This window comes from Aquarana catesbeiana, linkage group LG08, assembly GCF_042186555.1.
Source record: "Aquarana catesbeiana isolate 2022-GZ linkage group LG08, ASM4218655v1, whole genome shotgun sequence".
NCBI lineage: Eukaryota > Metazoa > Chordata > Amphibia > Anura > Ranidae > Aquarana > Aquarana catesbeiana.
Window position 1 is genome coordinate 139,237,092 of NC_133331.1, and position 16,294 is coordinate 139,253,385.

Below are 16,294 nucleotides of genomic sequence, written 5' to 3' on the forward strand. Positions count from 1 at the left end.
GAAAATTGTTATTGCCATTTACCTTGTGGTTCCAATAGTGCTGGGACAAGATCATCCAGTGCCCAGGGCAAAGATGCCAAATTGCACCCCCCTTCATTATGTGTGAGTTTATGAGGAGGACAGGGAGAGAGAGAGCACAGCCCATATCTCCTCCCGGCTCTCTCCTACTCTCCTTGCCACTTCCAGCGCTGGGCTGACAGAAGTAGTGATGCCCCTGTCACTACTCCTGTCAGCCTTATAGTAGAAGGAAACTGCGGCTCCCCCATCCCTACAATACACGTTGCGCCCAGGGCAGCCATCCCTTCTGCCCACCCCTTGTCCTGGCCCTGAGTTACAAAGAGTTAATGAATGCTATAAGGCTTTAGGCCCTTTCAGTCAGCTTTTATGAGTGAGCCACATACATTGTTATTAGAATTTACATTGTTTTCTTTCAGATCTTTAAATACATTAGCTTCAATAAGACAATGACACAACTTTCATCTACTCTTGCCCGCTGTGCTAAGGATATTCTTGGCTTTGCGATTATGTTCTTCATAGTGTTTTTTGCCTATGCCCAGCTTGGATATCTTCTCTTTGGCACACAAGTGGAAACTTTTAGCACGTTTGTTAAATGCATGTAAGTTTAAGCTTTATTTATGTTTCAAATATCATATTTGGATACAGTCTGCTCAGGAATAAACAGTTTACAAACTTTCTATGTTCCAGATTTACCCAGTTCCGAATCATTTTAGGAGATTTTGACTATGACGCTATTGACAATGCTAACAGAATTTTGGGACCAATTTATTTTGTAACCTACGTATTCTTTGTCTTCTTTGTGCTGTTGGTAAGATTTTGCTAACTCATAATTGAATAAATATTTCATTGCTCCAGCTAAGCAGCATAGCAAGAATATTGTGGCTTGAGGGAGAGGAAGACAGATTAGGATCTGATTGTGGACAGAGAAGAATAGAGGAAATGCAGCGGGCAATTCATACTAAGGGGTAGATGGAAACAGAAGCAGCACCTGATCATTGTACACTGAGAGTAAAAACAGCATGTGTGCAGGTGTGGGGAAAGTGGACGGTGATCATGGCAGGGTAGAAAAGCACAGAACAAGGTGTGTGTGTCACCAAAACAAATGTCTGAATGCTGCATTCTGTGCTGGTTGATTTAGCAATGTCAATTAAACATATTTCTGGGTTATGTATGAACTGATCTTCCTCACATCAGTTACATTGAATCATGGGTTCAATTATATTCAGCCAGTTTTACATTTGTCACGACTGGTATCTTCTTGAATATACTGTAAATAGATATGAATGTCCTAGTACACTTAAAGTGTTACTAAACCCACAACAGTAAAATCAGTCTGTATATACAGTAAAGCATGCTTGTGCATTGTGTAAAAAGGCTGTTTGATCCTGTCTTCTCTGACCTCCCCTTCTTCCACTGTCCCCAATTCATCTCCTGATAAGACAGGACCTTTGGAGTCACTCTGCATATGCTCAGTTTGGTGTGTATTGCAAGAGTTTTTTTTCTTAAGGGGGCACGTGATCAGCACAAGGCCAATCAGCACTGTCCAGACAGAAGGTCAGGGGGTCATGCAGCTTCAAAAGACAGTCAGAGTAGAATGAAAACTCCACCTACAGGCTTTAACCAAACACTGATAGAAGTCACAATACTGCTATATACTGCTAATAAGAAAAGGTATTTAGCAGTTTATATTTACTAAAATAATTGCATTTCCATGTTCTGTGTACTGTGGGAGACCAGATATAGTTAATTCTGGGTCCTGGGTCTAGTAACGCTTTAAGTTTTCTAATAAATAAAGCTTCTATTATTTAAAACTTTGCTAACTTTGGCATGGCTATTTTAGGTGGCCAAAGTCATTAGAAAAGTTTACTACACTCGAAATTACAGATTAATTACCGATTTACTCAAATAAAGTACTAGACTGTAAGCTCTAACAAGCAGGGCCCTCTGATTCCTACCGTATTAAATTGTATTGTAATTGCACTGTCTGCCCTTATGTTATAAAGTGCTGCGTAAACTGTTAGCGCTATATAAATCCTGTATAATAATAAGGGGTGTAATATTTCTTACAACCCTGGGATTCAGTATGCATTGAAAGCAAAGCCAAAACAAGTGCTTGACATTAATTTTGCAAAATTACTGTGTTGTGTTTTTTTTCTGTAGAACATGTTTTTGGCTATCATCAATGACACCTACTCAGAGGTCAAAGAGGAACTTTCAAAGCAGAAGAATGAGCTACAGTTTTCTGACATTTTAAAGCAGGTGACTGTAATTACTAAACCTTAAATCAACAGCAAATTTTACTATGGAAATTCATTAATGTCTAAGGGCTTGTGCACATGTCCATTTGTTAGTGTCAGAATTGTTTTTTTTTTTTCATTTACATGTCAAAAGGAAAGGAGAATGAAGAAGGCCAGAATCAGCTCAGAAGAAATTCTGAGGCATCCCCCATTGCTTTGAATACACTCAAAAGCATTATTTCCTTCTACATAAGCCGTCAGGCATGTGTATGTGTAATTTCTGACTTCCAACATTTCTAAACAGCTACCTTTCACTAGTAATTGCTAGTAAATAAAATTGTGTAATAATACAGTAATAAGTAAATAAAATATTTTTATGTTTTTCAATATTTATAAATGTGTTATCAAAGGCATTATCACTATAAAAAAATATGTGCATCTTACTTCCTATATTTAGGGTTACAAGAAGACACTGATGAAGCTTAAGCTAAAGAAAGAACGAATTTCAGATGTGCAGAAAGCATTACAGAATGCTTCTAAAGAAGTGACTTTCGAAGAGTTCAAGAACAGTCTAAAAGAGTGAGTGGTAAAAAAATTACAGAGATAAGGACCTTTGTCACAACACATACATCAACACGTGTCCTAGTGTACCACTGTCTCTAAACAAATAAAAAGGTGTTCGTCCCAAGTCTGGCTACATAAGCAAAGCTATACAAATCTCAAATAATATAGGCGAGCAACCTGACTGTTCCCTATGTGATGTGAAAACAAAAGTTACACCCAGGCACCTAAACCACAACCTCCCCCCATACACACGAACATAAACACATCATGGGGTGCCTATACGCGAAAGCATTGAGTGCATTACATGTTGCATATCGCCATGCATGCCAGAGTGAGAGCAATAATTCTTGGCCCATTATTCACGGTTAACTCTAAACTGATGACATGTAGGGGCTTTTAAAATGCCGCCTATGGAAAATTTAGCGAACCAAGGTTTGTCACTGTTACACAGGTGCTATATATATATATATATATATATATATATATATATATATATATATACACAGTATCTCACAAAAGTGAGTACACCCCTTACATTTTTTTAAATATTTTATTATATCTTGTGACAACACTGAAGAAATGACACTTTGCTACAATGTACAGTAGTGAGTGTACAGCTTGTATAACAGTGTAAATTTGCTGTCCCCTTAAATAACTCAACACACAGCCATTAATGTCTAAACCGCTGACATCAAAAGTGAGTACACCCCTAAGTGAAACTGTCCAAATTGGGCCCAAAGTATCAATATTTTGTGTGGCCACCATTATTTTCCAGCACTGCCTGGACCCTCTTGGACATGGAATTCACCAGAGCTTCACAGGTTGCCACTAGAGTCCTCTCCCACTCCTCTATGACAACATCACTGAGCTGGTGGATTTAGAGACCTTGCGCTCCTCCACCTTCCGTTTGAGGATGCTCAATAGGGTTTAGGTCCGGAGACATGCTTGGCCAGTCCATCACCTTTACCCTCAGCTTCTTTAGCAAGGCAGTGGTCATCTTGGAGGTGTGTTTGGGGTCATTATGTTGGAATACTGCCCTGCGGCCCAGTCTCCGAAGGGAGGGGTTCATGCTCGGCTTCAGTATGTCACAGTACATGTTGGCATTCATGGTTCCCTCAATGAACTGTAGATCCCCAGTGCCGGCAGCTCTCATGCAGCCCCAGACCATGACACTCCCACCACCATGCTTGACTGTAGGAAAAACACTTGTCTTTGTACTCCTCACCTGGTTGCCTCTACACACGCTTTACACCATCTGAACCAAATAAGTTTATCTTGGTCTCATCAGACCAGAGGACATGGTTCCATTAATCCATGTCCTTAGTCTGCTTGTTTTCAGCAAACTGTTTGCTTGCTTTCTTGTGCATTGTTTTTAGAAGAGGCTTCCTTCTGGGATGAGAGCAATGCAGACCAATTTGATGCAGTGTGCGGCGTATGGTCTTAGCACTGGCAGGCTGACCCTAACCCCTTCAACCTTTGCAGCAATGCTGGCAGCACTCATACATCTATTTCCCAAAGACAACTTCTGGATATGACGCTGAGCATGTGCACTCAACTACGTTGGTCGACCATAGCGAGGTCTCTTCTGAGTGGAACCTGGCCTGTTGAACCGCTGTATGGTCTTGGCCACTGCGCTGCAGCTCAGTTTCAGGGTCTTGGCAATCTTCTTATAGCCTAGGCCATCTTTATGTAGAGCAACAATTCTTTTTTTCAGATCCTCAGAGTTCTTTGTCATTTTGAAATTCCAGTGACCAGTATGAGATAGTGAGCGTGATAACACCAAATTTAACACACCTGCTCCCCATTCACACCTGAGACTTTGTAACACTAACAAGTCACATGACACTGGGGAGGGAAAATGGCTAATTGAGCCCGATTTGGACATTTTCACTTAGAGGTGTACTCACTTTTGTTGCCAGCTGTTTAGACATTAATAGCTGTGTGTTGAGTTATTTTGAGGGGACAGCGAATTTACACTGTTATACAAGCTGTACACTCACTACTTTAATATGCAGCAAAGTGTCATTTCTTCAGTGTTGTCATATGAAAAGATATAAAAAATTATTTACAAAAATGTGAGGCGTGTACTCACTTTTGTGAGATACTGTATATATATAGATATATCTATATATCTATATCTATATAGATATAGATATATAGATATATCTATATCTATATAGTACTGTGCAAGGGCTTTAGACAGGTGGGAAAAATGCTGTAAATAAAGAATGCTTAAAAAATTGCAGAGTTAACAGTTTATTCTTATCAATTAACAAAATGGAAAGTAAATGAACAGAAGAGTAATCCAAATCAAATCAATATTTGGTGTGACCACCCTTTGTCTTTAAATCAGCATCAATACTTATTCCTTGCACACAGTTTTTGACGGAACTCGGCAGGTAGGTTGTTCCAAACATCTTGAGAGCTAACTATAGATCTTCTGTGGATGTAGGTTGCCTCTTATCCTTCTGTCTCTTCTTGTAATCCAAGACAGACTCTATGATTTGGAATGGAAACAAACTGTTTTTTGCTACAGCCAAATAGTTCAAATTTTGACTGATCAGTCCAGAGCATCTGCTACCATTTTTCTGCACCCCAGTTCCTATGTTTTCATGCATAGGACATAGAAACAAGGCTAAGAGACTAACTATGCACAAAAATATAGGAACTGGGGTGCAGAAAAATGGCAGCAGGTGCTCGAGACTGATGAGTCAAAAAGTAAAATATTTGGCTGTAGCAGGAAGCAGTTTGTTCACGAAGGGCTGGAGAGCTGTAAAATAATGAGTGTCTGCAGGCATCCGTGAAGCATGGTGGAGGCTTCTTGCAATTTTGGGGTTGCATTTCTGCAAATGGAGTTGGAGATTTTGGTGTCCTCAATGCTGAGAAATACAGGCAGATAATAATCCAGCATGCCATACCATCAAGGAGACAAGTAATTGTTCCCAAATGTATTCTGCAGCAGGACAACAACCCCAAACATGCAGCCAATGTCATTAAGAACTATCTTCAGTGTAAAGAACAAAGAGTCCTGGAAGTGATGGTTTGGCTCCTACAGAACCTTGATCTTAACATCATTGAGTCTGTCTGGGATTACATGAAGAGACAGAAGGATTTGATGGCAGCCTACATCCACAGAAGATCCAAGGTTAGTTCTCTAAGATGTTTGGAACAACCTACCTGCAAAGTTCCTTCAAAAACTGTGTGGAAATGTTCCTAGAAGAATTGATGCTGTTTTGAAGGCAAAGGGTGTTCACACAAAATATTGATTAGCCTTGGATTTTTCTTCTGTTCATTTACTTTCAATTTTGTTAATTGATAAAAAATAAACTATTAGCCCAAGTTCACACTGCTCCGACATGAAAGTCGCACAACTTCTGATCTGACTTTGCCCTGCAACTTCAGTTCGACTTTGATCCGACTTAATGTGGCTTTTTACACTCTATGGCAGCGATCGCGAACCTTGGCACCCAGATGTTTTGGAACTACATTTCCCATGATGCTCAACTACACTGCAGTGTGCATGAGCATCATGGGAAATGTAGTTCCAAAACATCTGGGGTGCCAAGGTTCGCCATCACTGCTCTATGGAATTGAAGTCATATCAAAGTCAGAACAAAGTAGTGCAGGAACCCTTTCTAAAGTTGGAGCGGCTTGTGTCAGATCAGTTAAGACGGCTCTCATAGGGAAACTTTGAATTTGACATATCATTCGACTTGTGCTCTCACAGGTCAGATCCCATGTCACACCAGTGTGAACCGCGCCTTAACATGTCTATTTCTGAAAGCATTCTTAATTTACAGCATTTTTCACAACTGTAATATATATATCATGCTTACTAATTTACGGAGTCCAGTTTTCTTCCTACACTACTCTCCTCCAGGGACGCCATCTTGAATCAAGATCTGGTGCATGTGCACACACCGTAGCAGTCTTTTCTAGATTTATAAGGCCTGACAGAGCCCTGCAGCATGTCTGTATATGTGCCGTATCCCCCTGCGCATGCAGATCAACGCAGTGGACTCTGCTACCTAACTGGCAGAGACCCCGCTGCATGCATCAAATGCTGCAGGGTCTGTATTTGTGACAGACATCCTAGAAAGCAGTTTGTTGGATCTTGTGCTAAGGTGCTTACTTTCTTAAAACTTTTTTTTTTTGCAATGTGTAAGAGGTGGGAGGGAGGGGGAGGAGACAGGAGAGAGAACCTTAAAAAAAGATGAAGATCCACGTTAAGGAAGTGTCCATTTTGGTACAGTGTGGAGGATTTTGTGACCTAACAATCGCATATACATTTGCAGGATGGGCCATGATGATCATGAAATTACAATAGCCTTTTCCAAATTTGACCAGGATGGTAACCGGGTTCTTGATGAAGAAGAACAGAAACAAATGAGAAACATTCTGGAGGAAAAGAGGGTAAGCAAACAAAGATATAACCCAGTACCAGGATGGTACAGTACACACTGTCCAAGTGTATCTCAATGTCCATATAAACAGTGTATGCTAGTATTAAGGCCAGCCAACAGAAAACAGATATGTAGCATGTAGGGGTAAGCAATATTCTCTATTAGCTTGTATTAACTAGAATCCCCAGCAAAAATCATCTCCTCCTTTAACTGTGGCAAGCTCATTCCTCCCACTACATTCTCTGTAACATCAGTATCAAATAGAGTGGGATACTTTCATAGGGACCACAGAAGGTGGGTAGTTCTGGAAAGATCAGAACAGAACCCTTCAGGGTACCTGAGAAGTGCAATACCCTAATAGCATTTAACAAAGTCAATTGATCTTTTTAAAATTACTTCCCCACAAAATCTTGGCCACTGTTACACAGAGCTGAGCTCAGGTTGTGATACTCCCTGGAACCTGTGCTCTCTTCAAACTTCCAATCTTGTAAATGATAAAAGAGCTGCATTGATATATGTATTTTATATCGGGTTAGGGTTCAACTTTAAAATTAACAGCTTCTTTAACACCATGAAAATCTGTTTAAATTTCATGGTGGTTTTAAAGCTCCAATCTATCGCTGCCTGCCTAAATTGCCCAGGAGCACTGGATGCAGGCATGCAGCTGACGCTCGTGTAAAAAGAAACAGGTTCAGGGGTGCATTGAGTGCTGCTTTTTAGGTATGAACTCTTGTGGGTGAAAGCAGTTACAAACTAGCAGTGGCCTCAGGAGTAGGGTGATTTTTACCAAGGCAAGTAGATATATCTCTATGTATATGCTTGCCCTGTATGGCAAGAACACAGTGCTTGCAAATTTTCTGGGTCTGGCGAACTTTACTTTTTTATTATTGTATTGTTTTAGCTGGCTCTGAATGCTGAAATTGAAAATCTGGGAAAATCTTATGGCAACAAGGCTCTGGCTGAAGGGCTCAACTTATCGGACATAAAGAATAACCTTTCTACCAAAACCAACTGGGTGTCACAGGAAGAAGTCAACATGTATGCCACTTTCTTTAATCTTTTTTAGCAGTGGAAGTATATGTGCAGATTGAAGCAAGGTTTCATATGCATTTTTATTGACTTCATAATTTTAATGTATAAATCAGATTACATTGTACCAATTAGATTAGTCATGAGAAATGAAGCAGGTTGCCGATTATGACTGCCTTCTTGAAATGCTTTATGAGCAACTGACCCAAACCAAGGACGGAGATGAAGTATTAAAGCAGAACAAATGTTCGGTGGAAAAAATAAAAACATCGCTGAGCAGGTAAGAGTGCCGAAGAGACTTTGTATGTCTTACCTGCCAGCATTGTTTTTTCTAAATGCACACTGAAGGATCCAGAAACTCTGAATAGGAAACAGATCTCTCCACTGGGACACACGGTTGTTTTTGTGCAGATTCTTTGCTACAATCATGATTCACATAACCAAACTGGGTGGAGTTAAAATTTAAAGGCTACGTTCACTTTTTTTTCCCCTAAATTCTAGCTTCCATATGTACCAGTATACCAATAATGTACCTCTTAAAACACAAAGCTCTAGAAGTTCATAAATGCAATTCATAGGCTAAAGCAGCGCTTAGGATGATAGATATCAACATCCAATAATGGTGATATGCCCTCTGAGGAGCGAGTCCAAAGCACCAATGGTGTTCCTAAAAGGTATTCATATAGTGTCTTGTCAGATAGATGATAACCTTCACTGCACCACGTGAGACCGCTCGCCTCAAAATGCACACTCACTGGAAAGGTATAATAAAACCGCCTTGTTATAATTATACAGATGGATCTTTGACATATAGCAAGACCGCGTCCTTAAAATCCTCTCATGATAGCAATCATCTGGAATGTGAGAAAGTCACGTGACATGTGATGATATGCGTGGGGAGAAGGAGTCAGTGACGTCTTCGCATAGTGTTCGGCAAACACAGTGATAGCTGTATGAGCGGTGAAGCTGTCTGACCATTATAACAAAAGCGACTGCAAATGTGTGAGTGGATTACATTGTTTACCCAGTCTTGTAGCATTTAAAAACAATGCGAAATGATGGTTTTTCTTTTATCTTTATGTGAATCATCACTTTGAAAATGTAATTCATCATGCAACCGTGATCTGTGAGAATTGAAATACAAGCAAGTTCATCAAAAGCAATTGATTGGACATTTATGCCGCGTACACACGGTCGGACTTTTCGTCTACAAAAGTCCGACAGCCTGTCCGACAGACTTCCGACGTACCTTCGGCGGACTTGCGGCAGACTTTCTTACGAACGGACTTGCCCACACACGACCACACAAAAGTACGACAGCCTAGTACGCGGTGACGTACACCAAGTCCGACGAGACTATAAAACGGAAGTTCAATAGCCCGTACGACACCCTTTGGGCTCCTTCTGCTAATCTCGTGTTTATCTCGTGTTAGTAGAAGTTTGGTGAGAGACGATTCGCGCTTGTGAGACTCGTATTTTTCAGTTCGTTTTAACTGTTGTTCAGTCTGTGCTTGTGAGGTTTGTATCTGCTTTTCAGTGCGTTTGGTCAGTTGGCATTGAGAAATCTTTGTTTTATTGGCCGCTCGTTCCTGATTTTCAGGTCGTTCTTCACAGGCCTTGCTGTTCTTCAGTGCGTTCTGTTTAGTGCGTTCTGACCAGCCGACCGTTTTGAAGCCATGTTACCTGTACGTACTCGTCGTAGAGCTCGTGCATTGTATGTGCTTGGTGCTGTAGTTTATTCTTCAGCCCAAGACCAGTCCATGAACAGGGCGAGGAGGAGTTCATGGACCAAGAATTGGTTGCTTCAGCGTGACCAGTTCTGTCACATGCCTTTGCTCCGTGAGATCCGTGAGAATAATCCTGAGGATTTCAGGAACTTTCTCCGGATGACGGACCCCGTTTTTGACCGTTTGTTGGCTTTGCTGACCCCCTATATCAGCAGGCAGGATACCTGCATGAGGCAAGCCATCACTCCGGAGCAGAGGCTGGTCGCTACCTTGCGGTATTTGGCCACAGGGAGAAGCCTGCAGGACCTTAAGTTCTCGACAGGCATCTCCCCCCAGGCTCTGGGGATCATTATCCCAGAGACCTGTTCTGCCATCATACAGGTCCTGCAGAAGGACTATATTAAGGTAAGATATTTTTCTTTTATTAGAATCACATGTTCTTTTATGTAATCTTTGATAATATAATGTATTTCTTGCTTCAAACACTACTTACCATCATTGCAATATAGTGTGAATGTCCCCTTTTTATCCTCACACATGCTGGATTTTTTTCCTGTTATTTTTTGTCATGCATGTATATTTTCCTTCAATAACCTTCCGAGCATGAAGTGATGGGAACATATCCACCTAGTCTACTCATTTGGAATGTATTTTGTTTGAGTGTATTTAGTTTGCTGCTAATGAGCAATTATCTAGATTTCACAACCCCCCCCCCCCCCACCTAAACTCACTCCAAATAGTTTGCTGCTAATGAGCAATTATCTAGATTTCACAACCCCCCCCCCCCACCTAAACTCACTCCAAATAGTTTGCTGCTAATGAGCAATTATCTAGATTTCACAACCCCCCCCCCCCCCACACCTAAACTCACTCCAAATAGTTTGCTGCTAATGAGCAATTATCTAGATTTCACAACCCCCCCACCCTCGTTAAAATTTGCTGGAATGTTCTGTGGTGTTGATTTGTCTAAAGCAAATATATGTGGCACTTTGCAAAATGCATGTGCACTCTACAAGTGCATTTGTTCCAGTGCTTTAGTAAATGAGCAGAAGCTCTGCTGATTTCCATCATCAAATCATATGCAAGCCTCAAAGTGTTTTCATTAATTGCCCTTGCATGTGATTGTGTACTCCTTGCAACATGAATGCCTTTTTACATTACCTCATTTACTGTAAGCTGGTTAGCAACTGCACCTGCAGAGTGCGACAACTGCAGTCTTGTAGCCTTTTTAGTCCCTAAATTCCTGCGTGTCCTAAAAGTAATTTTTTTTAGGGATTTCACAACCCCCTAAAATGTAATCAATGTTCCATCAGAGGGGGTGAGCAATCTGATAAGTGTGCCTTTCCATATTAGTTATTCCAGAAGAATTAAATTATTGAATGTTATACTGATGCTGGGGAATAATGTTTTTAATTGTCTAATTTTCTTGCAATGTTAGCTTACAAATTAATTGATTTTGGTTTTCTTTTTTGATTTCCCAGTTTCCTTCAACGCCACAGGAATGGCAGACTGTGGCATCCCATTTTGCCAGCCGTTGGGACTTTCCCAATTGTGGAGGGGCTATAGATGGGAAACATGTCCACATTGTGCCACCACCCCATTCGGGGTCATATTATTTTAATTATAAGGGGTTCCACAGTATTGTTTTAATGGCGGTGGTGTCGGCACACTATGATTTTTTATATGTGGACGTGGGGAAGAATGGCCGGATGTCGGATGGAGGAGTATTTGCCCAGACGGAGTTCTGCCAGCGTCTCCAGAGTGGTGGCCTGGGATTGCCACCTGATGAGGATAACGTGGAAGGACTCCCCTTTGTCTTCATTGCCGATGAAGCCTTCGCTCTCAGCAAGCACCTCATGAGGCCATTCCCCCAAAGAACACTCACCCCGGAGAGGAGGGTTTTTAATTACCGGCTGGCCAGAGCTAGAAGAGTGGTTGAGAATGCGTTTGGAATTCTGGCCAGCCGGTTCCGCCTGTTTCAAACAGCCATTAATTTGGCGGAATACAAACTTAATTTTATCATTTTATCGTGCTGCATTCTGCACAACTTTTTAAATAAGCATGCTCCAAATTATATAGGCACAGTTGGGCCTGAGGCCGGACAAATAGAAGCCAACCTTACAGGCCTGGATACTGTCCGTACTGGCTTGGCCCCCCAAAGTGCCCGTCAAGTTAGACAGCAATATGTTAATTATTTTATGGGTAGGGGGGCCATTGCAATGGGCCAGGATATATAATTTTTGCCAATAAAAAAATTATTGATGAAATCTTGCATTATATTTATTGCTTGCCTTTCTTTTGGGCTGTCTCCTAGGTTATGGTCGAGCAGTTGTAGTGCCAACTGTATTGTAATTTTAAATGTCTAAATAAGCTCCATTGCCACTGTAAACAACTTTTTTACAATTATAACTAAAATGATACTGAGCCTTGAAATAACAAACCACACATTTATTTAATTCCTATAAGGAGATGTTTTTATTAATGGTTGTTATGCATTCAGTTCTGCATTTAGTATAAAATGTTCATTGACAAAAATAGAATGATATCTTAATAATGTAGCAAAATATAATTATATCTAAATATTTATACCTAAATCCACAAAAAATTATTTTTGGCTTTTTGATTTTCACAAACAGGCTTTTTTTTTGGTTTTGGGAAAATCAAGTTTTGTTTTGTGTTTTTTTTTTTTTTTGGTTTTTAAAGCAATTTTTGTGTTTATGTTTTTATTTTTTTAGCAAGTTATTTTTGTTTTTATTATTTTTTTTGAATAAAGTTTGTCTATTTTTGTTTTTTTGGTTTTTTAAAATCAAGTGTTTTTTAATTTTTTTTTTTTTTTTTAATCATGTTTTTTATTTTTTTTTGGTTTTTTAAAATCAATTTTTTTTTTTTTTTGTTTTTTTAAAATCAAGTTTTTTCTTTTTTTTGTTTTTTTAAAATCAAGTTTTTTCTTTTTTTTGTTTTTTTAAAATCAAGTTTTTGCTTTTTTTTGTTTTTTTAAAATCAAGTTTTTTCTTTTTTTTGTTTTTTTAAAATCAAGTTTTTTCTTTTTTTTGGTTTTTTGAAATCAATTTTTTTTTTTTTTTGGTTTTTTTAAATCAAGTTTTTTATTTTTTTTGGTTTTTTAAAATCAAGTTTTTAATTTTTTTGGGTTTTTTAAAATCAAGTTTTTAATTTTTTTGGGTTTTTTAAAATCTATTTTTTTATTTTTTTTGGTTTTTTTAAATCAATTTTTTTTTTTTTTTTTTTTTTTTGTGTTTTTTTGAAAATCAATTTTTAATTTTTTGTGGATTTGTGAGGTATTTACAAGAAACAGCCCTCCTTTTTTACATTAGCTTAAACAGCCATTTATGTTCTGGCCAAAACAAAAAAGAGAAGGCCCAGAATGGGGTCAGCAAAACAGGAAATGAAGGACATGATTGATGTTTTGGGGTTTAAAAAAGGGCATTTAGATTCGACCCAAAACATCAATCATGTCCTTCATTTCCTGCTGCATACGATCCAGCCGATTCCGCATTTGATCGATCTCCCCATTCCAGGCCATGATTTGAGCAATTAGCCGTTGGGCACTGTCTGGGGTAAAATAGTCAGTTGGACCTAAAGTGGAATGAAAAAAAAAATATGTTTAGAAATATGCACACATAAGTTTACCTTACCATAAAGCTGGTGTCTCAGACACTGACCTGGTGGGGTGCCCATGTCGCAAAGTTCATTAACATCCTCGGGGGTGGCGCTGTTGCTTGACTCCAGCACAACCAGATCACCTAAAATAGAGTAGAAAAATTACATAAAATAAAAGGCAGCCATGCATAGATTACCGTAAGCTGGTGTGTCAGACACTGACCTGGTGGGGTGCCCATGTCGCCCACCTCTCCTTCCTCCACATCCTCAATGGGACTTGGGCTTATTTCCCAATCATGTTTTGCTTTGGGTTGGCTGAGTGATTTTTCCCCTATGTGAAACAAAAAATTATTTTAATCTAATTAGCACACAGATATTTTAGTACATAGTAATTTTCCAACATTTGTAATGAAGTGGTTTGTGTAGAGTTCCTATTTTACCTCAATATTTAAAATTAGAAAGACATATCGGATAGATAGATATCAATATCTCAAAATATAGTTACTAATCTTTTGATCTCTCTCTATATCTGGAACAAAATCTCAAACTATCTAACTAAATGTAAAGCCAAAAAATTAAGATAACTTCAAATCTTCCAAAAGAATGTTTTAAATTTCTATATCTATCTATCTACCTATCTCTATATTTCTCTCTCTCTATATATATATATTTCTCTCTCTCTCTCTCTCTCTCTCTCTCTCTCTCTCTCTCTCTCTCTCTCGTTTATATATATTTATATATATATATATATATATATATATATATATATATATATAGTTAGATATATATATATATATTTATATATATATATTTATATATATTTATATATAGTTATATATATATATATATATGTATGTGTATATATATATGTATATATGTATGTGTATATATATATGTGTGTGTATATATATATATATAGTTATATATATATATATATATATGTATGTGTATATATATATATATATATATATATACACATATATATATATATATATATATATATACACACACACACATATATATATATATATATATATATATATATATATATATATATATATATATATATATATATATATATATATATATATATGTGTGTGTGTATATATATATATATGTGTATATATGTGTGTATATATATATATATATATATATATATATATATGTGTGTGTATATATATATATGTGTGTATATATATATATATATATATATATATATATATATATATATATATATATATACACATGTATATATATGTGTATATGTATATATAGATATATATCTATAGATATGTAACTAACGAGGTTTCTTAAAAGATCGTTTAAAACGATGAAAACAAAAATCGGATAGGAAGGAAAAGCACATGGAGCAATATACAAGGTAATAAACACAAGATAAAAACACGACAAGTACTTACTTTTTTTAAGAACTTTCCGGATACGTCGGTATTGATCCGGCTCCCTGAGTTTCAGGTCAGACCATCTTTTTCGCAGTTGGTCTTTGGAGCGCTGGACCCCAAAAGATGCCTGCAAAGTTTCCACCACCTTCGCCATTATTTTGACCTTGCGCAAATTTGGCCGTGCGTACGGCCCATACTTCCCATCATAGTCGTCTTTGTGAAGAATGGCCACCATCTCCACCATCTCTTTAAAACTCATATTAGAGGCCTTAAATCTAGGCCTCACAGATTTTGTTGACGTTCCAGCCTCCGGGCTGTCTCCACTACCTGAGGTCGTCAACATTTCAGGTGTCTCCGCCATTCTTTAACTCCACTACGCGCCGTAACAAAAAATGGGCGGAGAACATGAGTTAAAATCGAACGTCAGGGGCGGGCGACGCAGGCGGAGTTTCACACATGCGTAGTGTATAAAGAGGGGCCTTGCGCACGTGTCGTACGTACGTTCTGTGCGTCGAATTAGGGGGCGGAGAACATGAGTTAATTTCGAACGTCAGGGGCGGGCGACGCAGGCGGAGTTTCACACATGCGTAGTGTATAAAGAGGGGCCTTGCGCACGTGTCGTACGTACGTTCTGTGCGTCGAATTAGGGGGCGGAGAACATGAGTTAATTTCGAACGTCAGGGGCGGGCGACGCAGGCGGAGTTTCACACATGCGTAGTGTATAAAGAGGGGCCTTGCGCACGTGTCGTACGTACGTTCTGTGGTAGGTGATAGTGGACCTGGACGTAACAAAACGAAGGTAATTTTAGATATATTCTTTTTTTTTTTTTTTTTTTTTGGTTTTTATGGTCATGACTTTGTAGCAAGCGGCCTATATGGCTTGATAGATTGATGAGGCCTACATAGGGAGAAGATGATGAGGGGTTAGCCGAAACCTATAATAAAAGTGTTTTTTGTCTTGTGACTTCATCTTTTCCAGATATAATGAATCCCCTATTTAAGGATCCAGAGTTCCTTACATCTTTTATTTCCAAATATCGAGAGATGAGGAATTTGTGGGAGGTGAAACACCCTCAGTATTATGCTAAGCATGTGAGGAAGTCAACGCTGGAGAGACTTCTGGCCTTTGTCCAGGCGACCATCCCGGAAGCAACAATGGAGACATTGCTCAAGAAAATTGGGGGCTTGAGGAACATGTATAAGAGGGAGCATAAGAAGATCCAGGAATCAAGGAGATCAGGAGCATCAGCAGATGATGTTTATGTACCCAGGCTGTGGTACTACAATCAACTCCGTTT

At 38.8% G+C, this 16,294-nt stretch overlaps 1 protein-coding gene across 1 annotated transcript in view; it reads left to right on the forward strand.

Annotated features, from left to right (window-relative positions):
- The window catches only part of PKD2L1 (polycystin 2 like 1, transient receptor potential cation channel), a 156,379-nt gene that overhangs the window by 113,243 nt on the left and 26,842 nt on the right, over positions 1 to 16,294 (forward strand). Inside the window, exons 8-13 of the mRNA XM_073596448.1 lie at positions 435 to 616; positions 706 to 826; positions 2,179 to 2,277; positions 2,713 to 2,834; positions 7,115 to 7,232; positions 8,124 to 8,260. Coding sequence (XP_073452549.1) covers positions 435 to 616; positions 706 to 826; positions 2,179 to 2,277; positions 2,713 to 2,834; positions 7,115 to 7,232; positions 8,124 to 8,260 — 779 coding nt within the window. The remainder of the gene's footprint in view (positions 1 to 434; positions 617 to 705; positions 827 to 2,178; positions 2,278 to 2,712; positions 2,835 to 7,114; positions 7,233 to 8,123; positions 8,261 to 16,294) is intronic.